The sequence below is a fragment of the Bombina bombina genome, chromosome 3 (assembly GCF_027579735.1).
Source record: "Bombina bombina isolate aBomBom1 chromosome 3, aBomBom1.pri, whole genome shotgun sequence".
NCBI classification, from domain to species: domain Eukaryota; kingdom Metazoa; phylum Chordata; class Amphibia; order Anura; family Bombinatoridae; genus Bombina; species Bombina bombina.
Window position 1 is genome coordinate 1,195,680,841 of NC_069501.1, and position 21,957 is coordinate 1,195,702,797.

At 40.5% G+C, this 21,957-nt stretch overlaps 1 protein-coding gene across 1 annotated transcript in view; it reads right to left on the bottom strand.

Moving 5' to 3' along the window:
- LOC128654621 (N-acetylated-alpha-linked acidic dipeptidase 2-like) overlaps nt 1-21,957 on the bottom strand; it is a 223,263-nt gene that overhangs the window by 88,561 nt on the left and 112,745 nt on the right. Inside the window, exons 12-13 of the mRNA XM_053708628.1 lie at nt 13,282-13,401; nt 2,211-2,293 (exon numbers count right to left, since the gene is read on the bottom strand). Coding sequence (XP_053564603.1) covers nt 2,211-2,293; nt 13,282-13,401 — 203 coding nt within the window. The remainder of the gene's footprint in view (nt 1-2,210; nt 2,294-13,281; nt 13,402-21,957) is intronic.

Here is a 21,957-nt window from a genome sequence, read left to right on the forward strand (position 1 = left end):
AGCTGATTGAATCAGTCAATCAGATGCAAGTTCAATCCGATTGGCTGATCCAATCATAGATAGAAGATGCCGCTTGGATGAAGATGTTTGCCGGTCTGGATCTCCTCTTCTTGCCGGATAGGATGAAGACTTTGGAGCCTCTTCTGGACCTCTTCTTGCCGGATAGGATGAAGACTTCGGACCCTCTTCTGGACGGATCGGTGATACCCGGCGTGGTGAAGATAAGGTAGGAAGATCTTCATGGGCTTAGTGTTAGGTTTTTTAAGGGGCATTTGGGTTAGATTAGGGGTATGTGGGTGGTGGGTTGTAATGTGGGGGGGTATTGTATGTTTTTTTACAGGCAAAAGAGCTGTTTTCTTTGGGGCATGCCCCGCAAAAGGCCCTTTTAAGGGCTGGTAAGGTAAAAGAGCTGTAAAATTTTTATTTTAGAATAGGGTAGGGCATTTTTTTATTTTGGGGGGCTTTGTTATTTTTTTTAGGGGGGTTAGAGTAGGTGTAATTAGTTTAAAATTCTTGTAATCTTTTTTTATTTTTTGTAATGTAGTGTGTTTTTTTTGTAATTTAGTTTAGTTGATTTAATTGTAGATAATTGTAGGTAGTTTATTTAATTAATTTATTGATAGTGTAGTGTTAGGTTTAATTGTAACTTAGGTTAGGATTTATTTTACAGGTAATTTTGTAATTATTTTAACTAGGTAGCTATTAAATAGTTATTAACTATTTAATAGCTATTGTACCTAGTTAAAATAAATACAAAGTTGCCTGTAAAATAAATATTAATCCTAAAATAGCTACAATATAATTATTATTTATATTGTAGCTATATTAGGGTTTATTTTACAGGTATTTAGTTTTAAATAGGATTAATTTATTTAATAAGATTTATTTTATTTAGTTAGATTAAAATTATATTTAATTTAGGGGGGTGTTAGGGTTAGCCTTAGCTTTAGGGGTTAATACATTTATTAGAGTAGCAGCGAGGTCCGGTTGGCAGATTAGGGGTTAATACTTGAAGTTAGGTGTCGGCGATGTTAGGGAGGGCAGATTAGGGGTTAATACTATTTATTATAGGGTTTTTGAGTCGGGAGTGAAGCAGATTAGGGGTTAATACATTTATTATAGTAGCGGTGAGGTCCGGTCAGCAGATTAGGGGTTAATAAGTGTAGGTAAGTAGCGGCGACGTTAGGGGGGGGGCAGATTAGGGAGTAATAAATATAATATAAGGGTCGGCGATGTTAGGGGCAGCAGATTAGGGGTACATAGGGATAATGTAGGTGGAGGAGGTGTGCGGTCGGCAGATTAGGGGTTAAAATTTTTTATTACAGTGGCGACGATGTGGGGGGACCTCGGTTTAGGGGTACATAGGTAGTTTATGGGTGTTAGTGTACTTTAGAGCACAGTAGTTAAGAGCTTTATGAACCGGCGTTAGCCCAGAAAGCTCTTAACTCCTGACTTTTTCCTGCAGCTGGAGTCTTGTCGGTAGATTTCTAACGCTCACTTCAGCCAAGACTCTAAATACCAGCGTTAGAAAGATCCCATTGAAAAGATAGGATACGCAATTGGCGTAGGGGGATCTGCGGTATGGAAAAGTTGTGGCTGGAAAGTGAGCGTTAGACCCTTACCTACAAGACTCTAAATATCAGCGGTAGCCCAAAACCAGGGTTAGGACCCCCTAACGCTGGTTTTGACGGCTAACGCAGAACTCTAAATCTAGGCGTATGTACTTTTATATAACTTTTAAACTATGCAAAAAACTGTAAAAATTTAACATTTCCACTCTCTGTGATATAAGGTAAATTAAAGGGATAGGAAATCCAAAATTATAATTTTTTTTCAGATTCAGAGTATGCAATTTAAAAAACTTCACTTCACTTTTTTTTTTTAATCAAATTTGTTTTGTTCCCATGATATTGTTTGTTGAAGAGAAACCCAGGTAAGCAACTGAAACAAAGCATAGCAGGAAATATTGCTGCAATCTAGTGCTCTGGCAAATAGATAATATTCTTGCAAAACTGCTGCCATATAAAGATCAAAAAAAGGGGCAGGCTCCTAAGAAAAATTGATAATAGAAGTAAATTAGACATTTGTTAATAACTGTATGCTCTATCTGAATCATGAAATAACATGTTTGGGTTTCATGTCCCTTTAAGTTTACTATGTTTTAGAAAATCAACAATAAACTATATTCAGTATTTGAGTTACATTATTACCTCAGCCCATTCAGTGGATCCTAAAAGTCCAAATTCTTCTGCATCCCAGCTTGCAAAAATAATTGTTCTTCTAGGTCTATAGCCTAAAATCATCAAACAATCAAGATGAAACTAAAACAAAATTGTTAAATTCTACAGATTTTAATATAGTAATAAAGATAGAAATGCTTGAATTCATTATAGTATTTTTTGTTTCTGATTCTATGTTTAACCCCTTGTTCCAGAGCAATTCCTGAGGAGATATGTATGTATGGTGTGACTGGCAGATATGTCTGTATGGTGTGACTGGCAGATATGTCTGTATGATGTGACTGGCAGACATGTCTGTATGATGTGACTGGCAGACATGTCTGTATGATGTGACTGGCAGACATGTATGTATGATGTAACTGGCAGACATGTCTGTATGATGTAACTGGCAGATATGTATGTATGATGTGACTGGCAGACATGTATGTATGATGTAACTGGCAGATATGTATGTATGATGTAACTGGCAGACATGTCTGTATGATGTGACTGGCAGACATGTATGTATGATGTAACTGGCAGACATGTATGTATGATGTAACTGGCAGACATGTCTGTATGATGTGACTGGCAGACATGTATGTATGATGTAACTGGCAGACATGTCTGTATGATGTGACTGGCAGACATGTCTGTATGATGTGACTGGCAGACATGTCTGTATGGTGTGACTGGCAGACATGTCTGTATGATGTGACTGGCAGACATGTCTGTATGATGTGACTGGCAGACATGTATGTATGATGTAACTGGCAGACATGTCTGTATGATGTGACTGGCAGACATGTCTGTATGATGCGACTAGCAGATATGTATGTATGATGTGACTGGCAGATATGTCTGTATGATGTGACTGGCAGATATGTCTGTATGATGTGACTGGCAGACATGTCTGCATGGTGTGACAATGTCTGTATGATGTGACTGGCAGATATGTCTGCATGATGTGACTGGCAGACATGTCTGCATGGTGTGACAATGTCTGTATGATGTGACTGTCAGATATGTCTGTATGATGTGACTGTCAGATATGTATGTATGATGTGACTGGCACATATGTCTGTATTATGTGACTGGCAGATATGTCTGTATGATGTGACTGGCAGATATGTCAATATGATGTGACTGGCAGATATGTCTGTATGATGTGACTGGCAGATATGTCTGTATGATGTGACTGGCAGATATGTCTGCATGATGTGACTGGCAGACATGTCTGCATGGTGTGACAATGTCTGTATGATGTGACTGTCAGATATGTCTGTATGATGTGACTGTCAGATATGTATGTATGATGTGACTGGCACATATGTCTGTATTATGTGACTGGCAGATATGTCTGTATGATGTGACTGGCAGATATGTCAATATGATGTGACTGGCAGATATGTCTGTATGATGTGACTGGCAGATATGTCTGTATGATGTGACTGGCAGATATGTCTGTATGATGTGACTGGCAGATATGTATGTATGATGTGACTGACAGATATGTATGTATGATGTGACTGGCATTCTTGGCGACTTTAACATCCCTCTTGACAATCCCAATGCCTCCTCTGCAATACAACTTCTTCAACTGACTTCCTCTTTTGGCCTGTCACAATGGACTGACTCTCCCACTCACAAAGATGGTCATTCCCTTGATCTGATTTTCACCTATCGATGTACTCTTTCAAATTTAACAAACTCCCCTTTTCCTCTCTCTGACCATCATCTCCTAACTTGCAACATCACTTCCCTACCTACAACTCCCCCTCCCTCTACCCCTCACACCAAACTTCACAGAAGCACTAAGTCACTAGATCTGCATCAGCTCGCTAGCTCTCTCAAACCTCTCCTCTCATCCATCACCTCCTTTTCCTGCTCTGACCAATCTATCTGCCAGTATAATTCCACCCTTACATCGGTCATTGACACTCTGGCCCCTTCAACCTTAGCTCAGAAACCACACTCTCATCCTCAGCCCTGGCATACTCCTCTGACACGATACCTACGCAGATGCTCCCGTACTGCTGAGCGACATTGGAGGAAATCTCGTAGTTCAGCTGACTTTCTTCACTACAAGTTCATCCTTAACTCCTACTATTTTGCCCTTAATATTTATAAGCAACAATATTTTTCTAATCTCATCTCTACTCTTTCCTCTAACCCTAACCCTAAACGTCTGTTCTCCACGTTCAACACTCTTCTCCGCCCACCCCCACTTCTTAACACAACCTCTCTCTCAGCTCAAGATTTTGCAAGCCACTTCAACAACAAAATTGACTCCATCAGAAGTGAAATCCGCTCTCAACATACTTCCAATCTCCCACCCCCTCAAAAGCTCACGATCACCCAAAACCCAAATATCCAAAATGCAGCTCTTTTGCCCCTGTTAATGAGGATGAAGTTTCTGCTCTTATACTGTCCTCCCACCTCACTACCTGTCCCCTCGACCCCATCCCCACACAGCTACTCCCCTCACTCTCTTCTACCCTCACCCCCATACTCACACACATTTTAAACCTCTCCCTCAGCACTGGTATATTTCCCTCATCTCTAAAACATGCACTGGTCACACCTATCCTCAAAAAACCTTCCCTTGATCCAACCTCCCCTTCCAATTACCGCCCTATTTCCCTACTCCCTCTTGCCTTAAAGCTCCTCGAAAAGCTAGTTTACGCACGTCTATCCCATTTCCTTACACTAAACTCTCTTCTTAACCCACTGCAATCTGGATTTCATTCCCATCACTCTACAGAGACAGCAATTGTCAAGGTTACCAATGACCTACTTACAGCAAAATCCAAAGGCCACTTCTCTCTGCTTATCCTCCTTGACCTGTCTGCAGCCTTTGACACTGTTGACCACCCTCTTCTTCTCCAAACCATCCAATCCTTTGGCATCTGTGACACAGCTCTCTCGTGGTTCTCTTCCTATCTGACTAACCATACATTTAGTGTAGCCTTCTCCGGAGCATCCTCTGCCCCGTTACCACTTTCTGTTGGGGTACCTTAAGGCTCTGTCCTTGGTCCCCTTCTCTTTTCAATCTACATGTCATTACTAGGTTCCTTAATAAAGTCCCATGGGTTTCAATACCATTTGTATGCCGATGACACCCAAATCTACCTCTCTGCACCAGACCTACCTCCTTCCTTACTAACCCGTGTCACTAACTGTCTTTCTCACATCTCATCTTGGATGTCCTCTCACTACCTAAAGCTAAATCTCTCCAAAACTGAACTCCTTATTTCCCCCCCTTCTTCCAATGTCTCCATCCCCAGAATTTCTATAACGGTTGATAATTCCATCATTACCCCTACCCCGCAAGCCTGATGTCTTTGGGTCACACTTGACTCAGATCTTTCCTTCACTCCTCACATTCAGTCCTTGGCTAAAGCCTGCCGCTTCCACCTTAAAAACATTGCTAAAATTAGACATTTCCTTACACAAGATACAACCAAGATTTTAATCCACTCTCTCATCCTTTCCCGCCTCAACTACTGCAATTCTGTCCTCTCTGGTCTACCTAGCTGCCGCATAGCTCCTTTACAATCCATTATGAATGCCTCTGTCAGGCTCATCTTCTTTACTCGTCGCTCTTCATCTGCTGCACCTCTCTGCCAATCCCTACACTGGCTTCCTCTTGCCTCTAGGATTAAACACAAAATCCTCACCCTGACATATAAAGCTCTCAACTTCACTGCTCCCCCCTACATCTCAGAACTTGTCTCTAGATGCTCTCCCTCCCGTCCCCTTCGATCAGCTCAGGATCTCCTCCTCTCCTCCTCTCTTGTTACTTCCTCACATTCACTTTTACAGGACTTCTCCAGACTGGCCCCCATCTTGTGGAATTCCCTGCCTCGCTCCATAAGACTCTCCCCTAGTTTTAACAGCTTCAAGCCCTCCCTAAAAACTCTACTATTCAGGGATGCATACAACCAACACTAACCTTTCCTAACGCCATTGCTTTCCCCTTGAACCCCTTAGATTGTAAGCCTATGGGCCCAGCTGTTTACAGATCGCTTCATAAGAGCCGACTACAACAGTGTAACTCTCGGCAGGGCCCTCTACCCACTTGACAAAAGCTATCCTGTACACTGACTATGTTTACAGCGCTGCAGAATCTGTTGGCGCTCTACAAATACCTGATAATAATAATAATATGTATGTATGATGTGACTGGCAGATATGTATGTATGATGTGACTGGCAGATATGTATTTATGTATGTATGTATGCTGTGACTGGCAGATATGTATGTATGTATGTATGTATGTATGATGTGACTGGCAGATATGTATGTATGTATGATGTGACTGGCAGATATGTATGTATGTATGATGTGACTGGCAGATATGTATGTATGGTGTGACTGGCAGATATGTATGTATGGTGTGACTGGCAGATATGTACGTATGATGTGACTGGCAGATATGTACGTATGGTGTGACTGGCAGATATGTACGTATGGTGTGACTGGCAGATATGTATGTATGGTGTGACTGGCAGATATGTATGTATAATGTGACTGGCACATATGTATGTATGATGTGACTGGCAGATATGTATGTATGTATGATGTGACTGGCAGATATGTATGTATGTATGTATGATGTGACTGGCAGATATGTATGTATGATGTAACTGGCAGATATGTATGTATGATGTAACTGGCAGATATGTATGTATGATGTGACTGGCAGATATGTATGTATGATGTGACTGGCAGATATGTATGTATGATGTGACTGGCAGACATGTCTGTATGATGTGACTGGCAGATATGTCTGTATGATGTGACTGGCAGACATGTCTGTATGATATGACTGGCAGACATGTCTGTATGATGTGACTGGCAGTCATGTCTGTATGATGTGACTGGCAGTCATGTCTGTATGATGTGACTGTCAGATATGTCTGTATGATGTGACTGGCAGACATGTCTGTATGATGTGACTGGCAGTCATGTCTGTATGATGTGACTGGCAGACATGTCTGTATGATGTGACTGGCAGACATGTCTGTATGATGTGACTGGCAGATATGTCTGTATGATGTGACTGGCAGACATGTCTGTATGATGTGACTGGCAGACATGTCTGTATGATGCGACTAGCAGATATGTATGTATGATGTGACTGGCAGATATGTCTGTATGATGTGACTGGCAGATATGTCTGTATGATGTGACTGGCAGATATGTCTGCATGATGTGACTGGCAGACATGTCTGCATGGTGTGACAATGTCTGTATGATGTGACTGTCAGATATGTCTGTATGATGTGACTGTCAGATATGTATGTATGATGTGACTGGCACATATGTCTGTATTATGTGACTGGCAGATATGTCTGTATGATGTGACTGGCAGATATGTCAATATGATGTGACTGGCAGATATGTCTGTATGATGTGACTGGCAGATATGTCTGTATGATGTGACTGGCAGATATGTCTGTATGATGTGACTGGCAGATATGTATGTATGATGTGACTGACAGATATGTATGTATGATGTGACTGGCATTCTTGGCGACTTTAACATCCCTCTTGACAATCCCAATGCCTCCTCTGCAATACAACTTCTTCAACTGACTTCCTCTTTTGGCCTGTCACAATGGACTGACTCTCCCACTCACAAAGATGGTCATTCCCTTGATCTGATTTTCACCTATCGATGTACTCTTTCAAATTTAACAAACTCCCCTTTTCCTCTCTCTGACCATCATCTCCTAACTTGCAACATCACTTCCCTACCTACAACTCCCCCTCCCTCTACCCCTCACACCAAACTTCACAGAAGCACTAAGTCACTAGATCTGCATCAGCTCGCTAGCTCTCTCAAACCTCTCCTCTCATCCATCACCTCCTTTTCCTGCTCTGACCAATCTATCTGCCAGTATAATTCCACCCTTACATCGGTCATTGACACTCTGGCCCCTCCAACCTTAGCTCAGAAACCATACTCTCATCCTCAGCCCTGGCATACTCCTCTGACACGATACCTACGCAGATGCTCCCGTACTGCTGAGCGACATTGGAGGAAATCTCGTAGTTCAGCTGACTTTCTTCACTACAAGTTCATCCTTAACTCCTACTATTCTGCCCTTAATATTTATAAGCAACAATATTTTTCTAATCTCATCTCTACTCTTTCCTCTAACCCTAAACGTCTGTTCTCCACGTTCAACACTCTTCTCCGCCCACCCCCACTTCTTAACACAACCTCTCTCTCAGCTCAAGATTTTGCAAGCCACTTCAACAACAAAATTGACTCCATCAGAAGTGAAATCCGCTCTCAACATACTTCCAATCTCCCACCCCCTCAAAAGCTCACGATCACCCAAAACCCAAATATCCAAAATGCAGCTCTTTTGCCCTGTTAATGAGGATGAAGTTTCTGCTCTTATACTGTCCTCCCACCTCACTACCTGTCCCCTCGACCCCATCCCCACACAGCTACTCCCCTCACTCACACACATTTTAAACCTCTCCCTCAGCACTGGTATATTTCCCTCATCTCTAAAACATGCACTGGTCACACCTATCCTCAAAAAACCTTCCCTTGATCCAACCTCCCCTTCCAATTACCGCCCTATTTCCCTACTCCCTCTTGCCTTAAAGCTCCTCGAAAAGCTAGTTTACGCACGTCTATCCCATTTCCTTACACTAAACTCTCTTCTTAACCCACTGCAATCTGGATTTCATTCCCATCACTCTACAGAGACAGCAATTGTCAAGGTTACCAATGACCTACTTACAGCAAAATCCAAAGGCCACTTCTCTCTGCTTATCCTCCTTGACCTGTCTGCAGCCTTTGACACTGTTGACCACCCTCTTCTTCTCCAAACCATCCAATCCTTTGGCATCTGTGACACCGCTCTCTCGTGGTTCTCTTCCTATCTGACTAACCATACATTTAGTGTAGCCTTCTCCGGAGCATCCTCTGCCCCGTTACCACTTTCTGTTGGGGTACCTTAAGGCTCTGTCCTTGGTCCCCTTCTCTTTTCAATCTACATGTCATTACTAGGTTCCTTAATAAAGTCCCATGGGTTTCAATACCATTTGTATGCCGATGACACCCAAATCTACCTCTCTGCACCAGACCTACCTCCTTCCTTACTAACCCGTGTCACTAACTGTCTTTCTCACATCTCATCTTGGATGTCCTCTCACTACCTAAAGCTAAATCTCTCCAAAACTGAACTCCTTATTTCCCCCCCTTCTTCCAATGTCTCCATCCCCAAAATTTCTATAACGGTTGATAATTCCATCATTACCCCTACCCCGCAAGCCTGATGTCTTTGGGTCACACTTGACTCAGATCTTTCCTTCACTCCTCACATTCAGTCCTTGGCTAAAGCCTGCCGCTTCCACCTTAAAAACATTGCTAAAATTAGACATTTCCTTACACAAGATACAACCAAGATTTTAATCCACTCTCTCATCCTTTCCCGCCTCAACTACTGCAATTCTGTCCTCTCTGGTCTACCTAGCTGCCGCATAGCTCCTTTACAATCCATTATGAATGCCTCTGTCAGGCTCATCTTCTTTACTCGTCGCTCTTCATCTGCTGCACCTCTCTGCCAATCCCTACACTGGCTTCCTCTTGCCTCTAGGATTAAACACAAAATCCTCACCCTGACATATAAAGCTCTCAACTTCACTGCTCCCCCCTACATCTCAGAACTTGTCTCTAGATGCTCTCCCTCCCGTCCCCTTCGATCAGCTCAGGATCTCCTCCTCTCCTCCTCTCTTGTTACTTCCTCACATTCACTTTTACAGGACTTCTCCAGACTGGCCCCCATCTTGTGGAATTCCCTGCCTCGCTCCATAAGACTCTCCCCTAGTTTTAACAGCTTCAAGCCCTCCCTAAAAACTCTACTATTCAGGGATGCATACAACCAACACTAACCTTTCCTAACGCCATTGCTTTCCCCTTGAACCCCTTAGATTGTAAGCCTATGGGCCCAGCTGTTTACAGATCGCTTCATAAGAGCCGACTACAACAGTGTAACTCTCGGCAGGGCCCTCTACCCACTTGACAAAAGCTATCCTGTACACTGACTATGTTTACAGCGCTGCAGAATCTGTTGGCGCTCTACAAATACCTGATAATAATAATAATATGTATGTATGATGTGACTGGCAGATATGTATGTATGATGTGACTGGCAGATATGTATGTATGTATGTATGTATGATGTGACTGGCAGATATGTATGTATGTATGATGTGACTGGCAGATATGTATGTATGTATGATGTGACTGGCAGATATGTATGTATGGTGTGACTGGCAGATATGTACGTATGGTGTGACTGGCAGATATGTACGTATGATGTGACTGGCAGATATGTACGTATGGTGTGACTGGCAGATATGTACGTATGGTGTGACTGGCAGATATGTACGTATGGTGTGACTGGCAGATATGTATGTATGGTGTGACTGGCAGATATGTATGTATAATGTGACTGGCACATATGTATGTATGATGTGACTGGCAGATATGTATGTATGTATGATGTGACTGGCAGATATGTATGTATGTATGTATGATGTGACTGGCAGATATGTATGTATGATGTGACTGGCAGATATGTATGTATGATGTGACTGGCAGATATGTATGTATGATGTGACTGGCAGATATGTATGTATGATGTGACTGGCACATATGTATGTATGATGTGACTGGCACATATGTATGTATGATGTGACTGGCACATATGTATGTATGATGTGACTGGCACATATGTATGTATGATGTGACTGGCACATATGTATGTATGATATGACTGGCACATATGTATATATGATGTGACTGGCAGATATGTATATATGATGTGACTGGCAGATATGTATGTATGATGTGACTGGCAGATATGTATGTATGATGTGACTGGCAGATATGTATGTATGATGTGACTGGCAGATATGTATGTATGATGTGACTGGCACATATGTATGTATGATGTGACTGGCAGATATGTATGTATGATGTGACTGGCACATATGTATGTATGATGTGACTGGCACATATGTATGTATGATGTGACTTGTCTAAATGGTTGTTTCCTGTCCAGGAATGACAATACATTGTACCTAATAATTTGTTCAAAACTAATTTGGGTATTTAATTATGACAATAGATTTGCGTTTAAGAGAAAGGTACAAATAGTACATGAATGATTTCCTCTGTGAAAATGACTAACACAAGAACCTCCATTCAATAAACACGCCAACAATGACTTTCAGTTTTAGAAGTAACATTTATTAGCAGAATATATTTAAAGTATTATGTTTTTCAACAGCCACAAATTGTAGTGGATTAACCCCTTCATGCTGGGGGGCAAGTGCTTAGACTTGACTTGCTGGAAAATTGAAGACTGGGATTGGATCATGAAGGACTTTTTATGCTGCTGGACACACCCCCAAATCAGATTTTTCGTTAACGAAAAGGAGGAGGCTACAGTACGCCATTTAAAGGTATGACGTTCCATGCCATCCTAAGGGCGTTAAAGCCCAGTGTGATGGGGTAAAAATTAGCTCTGCTTCTGGAAAGATCAAAATTTGTTTGTAAAGAGAAATCTAGAAGATGACATACAACATAAACTAATCCTTATAAAGAAGAAATGGATTTATTGAAAAAGTATTTTAAATAATTTGCCATGCACAATTATATAAGAAAAATATTAAATGGACACTAAAGTCAAAATTAAACTTTCAGGATTGAGATAGAGAATGCAATTAAAAAAAAAATACTTCTATCAATATGTGCACAATCATTTTTTACAGAATGAACAATTTGAGGCACTAGCTCTTACTGAGCATGTGCAAGAGTTCACAGTATAGACGTGATTGGTGATTGACCAATGTCTGTCACATGACGCAGGGAAAATGGAAGTAACTAACATCTGTCAGAAAAAAAATATGCTGCTTTTAAAGTCCATGAGTCTTAAATGTTTAATGCTTCCTATGCCTCACTGCATTACAAATATGGAGCAGAAAACGTTAGAATTAGTCAAGGTGGTCAAATCCGTTCTGTTTATGTGTGTTACTGGCAATGAAGGAGGTACAATTTCAAGTTCTTGAGCAATATTACATTTTGGCACAAGATGCTGCATCTCAAGTGGAGAATGCAGACGGACAGGTTCAATACCTAAGAACTTGTCAGTTTACAATCGTGATACATTTTTCCAACTGTATCAGATCATTGGTGCTACCATGAGAATAAGGTAAAAAAAATTGCAGTTAACACCAGTAGTAAGAAGTGAAGGCTTGACTATTAAATGTTTAAGAGACAAATCCAAATACCCACTTAACATATTTAAAGAATTATGCAATATATATTTTTTAATGTGCTCATTGTATTAAGTTTTTTATAAAAGTGTTTTAATTCCTTTTTTTCGTTGCATTTTTCATATTTCATATTTAAATAGTGAGCTTAATTTATCAAGCAATGGATGCAGTTTGGAGCACCTTTGGTGTAGGCTTGCATGAGCGAGCCTGCAGCCTATATAGTTACAAAGCAGCAATCATTTGAACACTGCTTCCTAACCTATATGCCAGCTCCGAGCTGGGCTAGTTCTAAAGGGGTGATTGACAGCCCCTGCTCGTGTGTGACTGGTAACATAAGAGCAGGGGGAGACAACGCACAGGCAACCACTTGTGCAAAAATAAATGAGGGTAATGAGATGTTTGCCTGCTACCCGTGATCACAAAACAGATTTTCCTAATTGGGATCCTGTCTGTTCACACACTAATAAATGGAGCAAGTGTATTTTTTATTTTATTGATTTGATCATGAAAAACAGACCATGTGAGATAACGAACAAACAAACAACGGTCATTGTAAGCTCATTTTCTCAGGGGTAGGGAAGTGAATACCTTAGAGAGATTGTGAGATCAGTCTGAAAATCTTTCATGTGATTATCTGATTTCTACATCTTAATTGGTTATAAGTGTATGTCCTGTTCTGTACATGTGTGATGATTTACATAAAGCAGAATACAACTAGAACTTGCTATAAAGTTGTAATAAGCCATTGTACCTTCTTTCAATTTCTTGCCAAAGCTCCTTGCAATTTCATGTAGAGCAGCTGCACCTGTAGTTGGGTCAATTCCACCAAATACCCAGGAATCTCTATGGCCACCCAAAATAATGTAACGATCTAAAAAAAAAATTATAATTTTTTTTTTTAAAAATTAAGAGATTATTTTAAGTGACATAAAAGGTTGCACAGATAATTACTGTTAGTAGTTAAAGGGACATTGTACACTGACTTTTTCTTTGCATAAATGTTTAGTAGACGATCCAATTATATAGCCTATCTGGGAGTGTTTTTGTAAGCAAGTTTTGCTTATTTTTAAATAACACTAATAATACTGATGTATACAGACGCCTGGTTATGTAATGGGTCTTTTCATAGGCAGGGAAGGGGGGGGGGGGGGGCGTCTGCTCTTCTTGCTTTTCCAGCCCCTTTTGCTGGGTGTCCCAGCCTAACTTCATCAACAGTGCTAAACTAGGAGCTTCTAAGTAAGTTTAAAAGGTTATGTACTGGATGTGTCTATTACATGCAGTTATATGAAAATTGGTGAATACTGTCCCTTTAAAACAACAACTGCTATTTTTACAACATGCTTCTAAACAAACAACAATGATCTTAATTAATTATTCAAAATGGCAGCATACATTCACAAGTAATAAATAACACAATATTATTAGGTATTACAAATAGATATAAGTTTTTTATTACAGAAAACAGTACAGTTAAAATATGACATATTCAAACTCCAAATCTGTATTGAAGTGCTCCAAAAATAAGGAAAACCATTAGAAATCCTATAACCATTTCATACATAAAGAACAGGGCACTAACACCATCCAATAATGCAATTCATTTTCCACTATATTTTAAAAAGAAATATAAAAGTGCAAAAAGAAAATGTTCTATGTTAGAGCATTTTATTATTGAGCTATTTCTTGTATATAACTGTGTGTTTAACCTTTGCAAATTGATTAAATACATAGTTAAAGTCAGCTACAGAGCAGCAGTGCATCTGCTGAGCCAATGACAAAAGACAAATGTGCATAGCCCCCAATCCCCAGCTAGGTCCCAGTAGGGATATGTACAAATTATTTGTCAGTAAAGGATACCAAGAGAGTAACATTGAAAATAGAAGTGAATGCAAGTTTAATTTTCACTTCCCTATCAAAGACTTAAAGGGCCAGTAAACCAGTGGTCAAGTCCTACAAAAAAAAGTGTGGGAACTCACTAAGACTTCCACCCCCCTCACAATTAATATATATATATATATATATATATATATATAAGCACACACTGTATATGTATATAATCTAAACACTTAGGTTAATGAAAGCAAATGAAATCAAATGAAGGGTTGAATGGTTGCCTTTTGGCCTGAGAATCCTACTTTGTCACATAGTCTTACCCACTTAAGGTGCAATAGTCTTATTTCTGCTGAGTGGAGCTAAATAACCCCAGAGTAAGCCACACAGAAATGTAAGCACCATGTGTTCCACACAGTGCGGGGTGATGACTGCTGACAAGCTTGCATTTAGTGTATTGTAGGAAGTGTTACTGCCCATTACTAGAGGATCTCACTTTTCCTCTAACCAGACTGTGCTCTAGATCCTTCCACCACCAGCAGCAGCAGTGTTTACAGAAGCATTTCTGTTCTCTGTCCAGTGGGAACTAAGTTCCTCCTGCAAAAATAGTGCAGGAACTCAGTTACCATGCGTTCCCACTCAACTTGACCCCTGCAGTAAACCCACCAAATAATGTTATATAATTTTGCACATAGTGCAGAATTATATAACATTAGCCTAGTGCCAGCTTTCTAAAGCAAAGTATTTCATAGATATTTACCTAGGAAAATTCATTTTACAGACCGCTGCTCCTGGCTCTAGTGAGCCGGTCTGTTTTCTACCTAAGTGCATCGGGCACGCTGTCTAGTCACAGCACGCCCGATCGAGCCATTAAACTGAATGTAGCTCACTTCCACTCTGGTCTGGTAGCGGGAGTGATCTACATTCATTTTAAAGGAGAGATCGGGCACGCTGTGACTAGACAGCGTACCCGATGCGCTTAGGTAAAAACAGACACCCCAGGAGCGGCGGTCTATAAAATTAATTTTCGCAGGTAAATATCTCTGAAATACTTTGCTTTAGAAACCTGGGGCTAGGCTAATGTTATATAATTCTGCACTATGTACAGAATTATATAACATTATTTGGTGGGTTTACTGGCCCTTTAACCCCTTAACAACTCATGTCGTACAGGGTATGTCTTGCACAAACTGGTCTTTAAAGCTGCCAGTACCCAAGATGGCTACCAATAAGGTAGAGGGGGAGGATTAGAGAGCTGTTGGGGGGGGGGAGATCAGGGAGGTTGGGGGCTAAGGGGGATCCTACACATCAGCATATGTAAATATACTAAAAAATATATATTTTTTTTAAAAAATACCTTTAATTTTAGTACTGGCAGACTTTCTGCCAGTACTTAAGATGGCGTGGACAATTGTGGGGTGGGGGAGGCAAGAGAGCTGTTTGGGAGGGATCAGGGGTGTGATGTGTCAGATGGGAGGCTGATCTCTACATTAAAGCTAAAATTAACCCTGCAAGCTCCCTAATTAACCCCTTCACTGCTATACATAATACACGTATGATGCTCAGCGGTATTTAGCGGCCTTCTAATTACCAAAAAGCAACGCTAAAGCCATATATGTCTGCTATTTCTGAACAAAGGGGATCCCAGAGAAGCATTTACAACCATTTGTGCCATAATTGCACAAGCTGTTTGTAAATAATTTCAGTGAGAAACCTAAAGTTTGTGAAAAAGTGATCGCATTTGGCGGGGAAATGGTGGCATGAAATTTACCAAGATGGGCCTAGATCAATACTTTGGGTTGTCTACTACACTACAATAAAGCTAAAATTAACCATAGAAGCTCCCTACATGCTCCCTAATTAACCCCTTCACTGCTGGGCATAATACACGTGTGGTGCGCAGTGGCATTTAGCGGCTTTCTAATTACCAAAAAGCAACCCCAAAGCCATATATGTCTGCTATTTCTGAACAAAGGGAATCCCAGAGAAGCGTTTACAACCATTTGTGCCATAATTGCACAAGTTGTTTGCAAATAGTTTCAGTGAGAAACCTAAAGTTTGTGAAAACAATTTGTGAAAAAGTGAACCTTTTTTTTTTTATTTGATCTCATTTGGTGGTGAAATGGTGGCATGAAATATACCAACATGGGTCTAGATCAACACTTTGGGATGTCTTCTAAAAAAATATATATACATGTCGAGGGATATTCAGGGATTCCTGAAAGATATCAGTGTCCCAGTGTAACTAGCGCTAATTTTGAAAAAAAGTGGTTTGGAAATAGCAAAGTGCTACTTGTACTTATTGCCCTATAACTTGCAAAAAAAGCAAAGAACATGTAAACATTGGGTATTTCTAAACTCAGGACAAAATTTAGAAACTATTTAGCATGGGTGTTTTTTGGTGGTTGTAGATGTGTAACAGATTTTGGGGGTCAAAGTTAGAAAAAGTGTGTGTTTTTTCAATTTTTTCCTCATATTTTATATATTTTTTATAGTAAATTATAAGATATGATGAAAATAATGGTATCTTTAGAAAGTCCATTTAATGGTGAGATAAACGGTATATAATATGTGTGGGTACAGTAAATGAGTAAGAGTAAAATTACAGCTGAACACAAACACTGCAGAAATTTAAAAATAGCCCTGGTCCTTAAGGGAAAGAAATTGAAAAATGGCCTTGTCCTTAAGGAGTTAAGGCTCTGTGTATGAAGCAGCGTAAGTTGCTCCGGCGCCCTTGCAGGGCAAGCTCGCACATGCGAGTCTGCTTCCCACAATGTAAGAAGGCAGCGGTCATTAGGGATGATTGACAGATCCTTCTCTCACATGATTGGCTGCCCAAGGGAAGGGGCGGGTATTACGCACTCATCGGAGCGTGTAATGATGCATATTGGCCAGTGGGTGAACAGATCTGCTGCCCGTATGTAGCAAAGGCAAGGGGACAACTTCTCAGGTTGAGAAGCTTATCCGCACTCCGCTTGATACGTGGGGCCCCAAGTGGGGTTCTGTTCTGTAAGATATACATTCCAAAACACCTTTAGTCAAAACTTATCTCCTCACCTTGGTGGCGATCTTAGTAACTCAATAATTAGAACTGAATGGTTTAGTTTATTAGTGAAATGTCCCTAATTAAAACATCTTGCAATTGTATTTTTCATAGATTTTGCGTTTTTGGTTGACTTGTTCCACAATTCCAGTTTTGCTTTCTGGTAACTGAGTCATATGTAGTCCTTGCAACAAGCTGTATTGGTTGCAAACAGAACCTAAGGATTTTGGGAGTGGCAGTTTATTCTATGTGCTATAAGAAAACACTCTAATGTATTGTTCCATGTCAGATGATTCCTTTGGTTCCGGCTTGAGCATGTCTTGGAGGTGCGCGGTCAGTGGAGACTACGCATAGTGCCTGACGTCATCACAGGTGGACATGGGCAGGAGGCACGCTACGCACCACGAACGGAGATCGGAGCCGCGCTTGGTGGCGTCCCTCAGGAGGAAGGGATACAACTGATCCGGAGGCAAACGAAGACTTTAGCAGTCGGAAAAAGACAACGGACATTATATAGGTGAGGCCGCTGTTTTTATCATATCAGCCACATTGTTTGTCCGTGTTGCCTGAGAGAATGTTGCCCAAAGTGGATGGTGGTGCAAGCGATACATATATGCCCTGCTTAACATCTGTGATGCTTCTGTGATTCTGGTGATTGAGGCTTGGAGCCCACGAGCAGTGGATTGTTCCCTTCTTAAGTTTGACTCTAAATTGTGTTTTGTTCCCTGCGTGGGATCAGCCTGTCTACCTTGAGAACTTTGACGCACCTCACGCTTGTTAGTGCTGAGATTAAGACATTATTTCTCAGACCCAGGTACTTTAGCATTGATATTATGAGTTTTTTCTCTCAACAATCATTTACGGACATTGACAAATGCAGACTCACATTAGAAGATACTTTTATCAGACAACATGAGACTCTGGATATCAGTGATATATTTCTGCAGATGGAGAAGGTTCTTAAGAAAGAGTACCGCATCTGGTGGGACAAGAGATCGCTGGAAAAATACTTATTACTAGAACTGATACCCAGGGGACTCAGATTAAACAAGTTCCCCACTTTTCAAGTGGATGATTATGAAATAGTGAATGAATGGAATGGAGCACTCTCGGAATGCTCAAAAGTTTTGATGGATATTATCATCAGAATTAAAGATAAAAAGTTAACTAAGGTTAGAGAGGAATTGGAGACTATACAGTTACAGCTCAATGAGTATATTGAGCACCCTAATTATAATGATCTTGATGAGATGCTGAAAGAAAGTGTTGGTTTGTTTAGGACAGAGCTAGACAATTTCAAGCTTAGAAAATTTCATCGGGATAATGATGATTATATGAATAACAGGGTGTATGATTGGCAAATCTCCAAAAGGAAGAATAGATCGAAGAAGAAAGGGTCTAATTATAATAAAATCAAAAATACAAGTATAGACAAGAGAGTTACCTTTTCTGATTCTGATGTTAGTGATCAAGAATCTAATCTATATGCAGCAAAGAGTGGCTCGAGTGACTTATCAGAAGAGGAACAATCTAGAGAGATAGTCAAACACAAAATTAGGACACCTAGAACTAGACCTGAACAAGGCCAACCTAGGATTGAACCTATTATCACCAGGAACACCAGTCAGAAAGATATACCACACGCAGAGACCTCAGTGAGATGTAGGGAGTTTCTTAGTGATCATGACAATGATTTTCCAGCACCTAGTGCTTCTATCAAACCATGTCTTAAACCACAAAATGCTAGTCTGTACCCTTTAGGACAGGTGGAGATGGAAACAGAGGGGGGAGGAGGAAGAGGAAGAGGCGCAGGAAGAGGACAAAGGGGCAGAAGGGGAAGAGGTCGTTACAACAAATACAAAATATAAAGATTGTGAACCTCTCTGAAACGATACTCAGTGAGGACGAACTTTCTCTTTTGAGTATGGGTTTAGGATTTGTCCCCAGTGTGCCCTTTGATCTCTTCGAAACTATTACTGATGTCAATCGTTTAGTGAGAGACCTCACACTAAAAAAGTTTTTTTTAAACAGGGGGAACACTGGGGAGAATCAGGTCCCCCCTGCACATTCACAAGAGATATATGCAGATATACCCCCCATAATAGATACAATTGACTTTGCAGAAGCGTGTGATTTTCAGCTTCTTCAAGATTTATTCTATGAGTCAAGGGAACAGAATTCCTTTACAAAGACTGAACACATTGGTTATAAACCACGTTCAGTCTTTTATCCTACCAAAGAAAGAGGCCCTTTCCTTGAGGCTTTTCATAAGCTGGTAGAGGATGACCTTATACTCCTGTCAAAGTACCATAGTGCTGCCTCCCCTAATTTAACGCGCCAACAGAAATTAGCTTTGGATACACTTAAACAGAAAGAAGGAATAGTTATAAGACAGGCGGATAAGGGGGGTAGCATTGTGGTACTTGACAGATTGAAGTATATTCAGGAGGCAGAAAGACAAGTCCTTGATACTGAAGTATATCAAACTCTTCCCAGGGATCCAACCTCGATCTTTAAATTGCAGCTGTTGGATTTATTAGATGATGGTATGCAGGAGGGTATCATAGATCAGGATACTTTTGAATATTTGAATGTTAATACACAGGCAATCCCTATTTTTCATCACCTCCCCAAGGTATATAAATCCTTGGAGGAGGTAAGGGGGAAGCAGATTGTCTCAGGTATTGGGTCATTATTCGAAAGAATTGCCTCCTGGGTTGAGTCCCTCCTGCAGCCACTTGTATTGCAATTGCCCTCCTACCTGAGGGATACCACACATCTATTGAACAGTCTGGAGCAAGTGAGTTGGGATGCAGACTGTTCATGGATTACGGTGGATGTGGTGGGCCTTTATTCGTGTATCCCACACAAATTTGGTCTTGAATCTATCAGATTCTCATTAGACATGTACAGTAATTATGATGATAATTTAAAGTCATATATACTAAGAGTACTAAACTTTCTTCTTAGTCACAACTATTTTAAATTCGAAGACCAGTTTTTTCTCCAAAGGCGTGGGACTGCGATGGGTGCCAAATTTGCCCCAGCCTATGAAAATCTTTTCATGAGCTGGTGGGAAAGATCCCACGTCTTTGGAGAACAGAACACACAGAGAAGCAAGATAAGATCATATAAGAGATATATAGATGACTTGCTTTTCGTGTGGACTAGGACTCAGGATGAGGCAGTGCAGTTTCACACATATTTAAACACAAACAGTGTGAACTTACAATTCACATCTGTTTGGGAGAAATTATCTATACCATACTTGGATGTTTCTCTTATTGGAGGCCCTAAAACTCAAAAAGTGATAACAACTCTATATAGAAAACCTATTACATCTAATACTATTTTACACGCCAAATCCAGCCATCCAAGGCACACTGGGTTTGGGCTGGCAAAAGGCCAGATGATTAGATTAAAGAGGAATTGCTCCCTTGATTCTGATTTTCAGAAGGAAGCAAGCATCCTTAAGACACAATTACTGGAAAGAGGCTATCACCCAAACACTGTAGAGAGGGCCTATTTAGAGGTCAATAGAATGGAGCGTTCAAGTATGCTCCAACAAAGGAGTAAAAATAAAAGTGAAAATTTTGACCTGAATAAACCAACATTTACCACTACTTACAGTCCCCAGTTTAGGGAAATCTGTGGCATTATAACAAAACATCTTTCAGTTCTAACGGGTGATGAAAGTCTCAAGTGTTTTGTTGATGAAGGCTGTAATTTTGTCCCCAAAAGGGGACGAACTATAGGTAATATCCTAGCCCCGAGTATGTTAAAAAAGTTAAGTACAGGAGGGAGCAGCTAGCTTTTAGTTAAAGGACATTTTAAGTGTCACTTTACGGCCTGCATAGCCTGCAGCCATACAAGTGTGACGAATCGTTTTCAGTCTAGGGTCACACAAAGAGTGTTTCTTCTATCTAACTGCACTAATTGCCGTACCACATATGTTGTATATGTAGCTGAGTGTACAGAATGCAACAAACAGTATGTGGGGTGCACGACCCGTGAAGTGAGATTTAGGATCAGGGAACATCTAAACAACATTGAGAAGGATATAGATGTCTCAGATCTGGTCCATCACTTTATCACGATCCACAATAAAGTGGTTAAAACATTTAAATGGCAAGTGATTGAACTAGTAAGAAATACTCCGCGAGGGGGTGACAGAACAGCGAAACTATTACATAGGGAGGCATTTTGGATCTTCACCTTGCGGACCAGACGTCCGCAGGGATTTAATGCAACAGGTGATATCATTAACCATTGGCAATTCTAAATGAGTCACTAAAGAATACACTATTTTTCTAAACACAACTTGGTTATAGGGTTAGGACTATTGGACTGGGATATCTTTACTTCACCTAGTATTGATTCTTATATCAATTAGATAGAAATACTGTAGTCTGTGGTTATTTATTAAATGAAATATTGAAAGGTCACCAGGGTATAAAATACAGGAATATTTAAGTTTCATATATATAAGTAAAGGTAGATCGTGGGAGATTGTGAATTAGATAACGATTCTGACCTATTAGATTTGTAAAATGT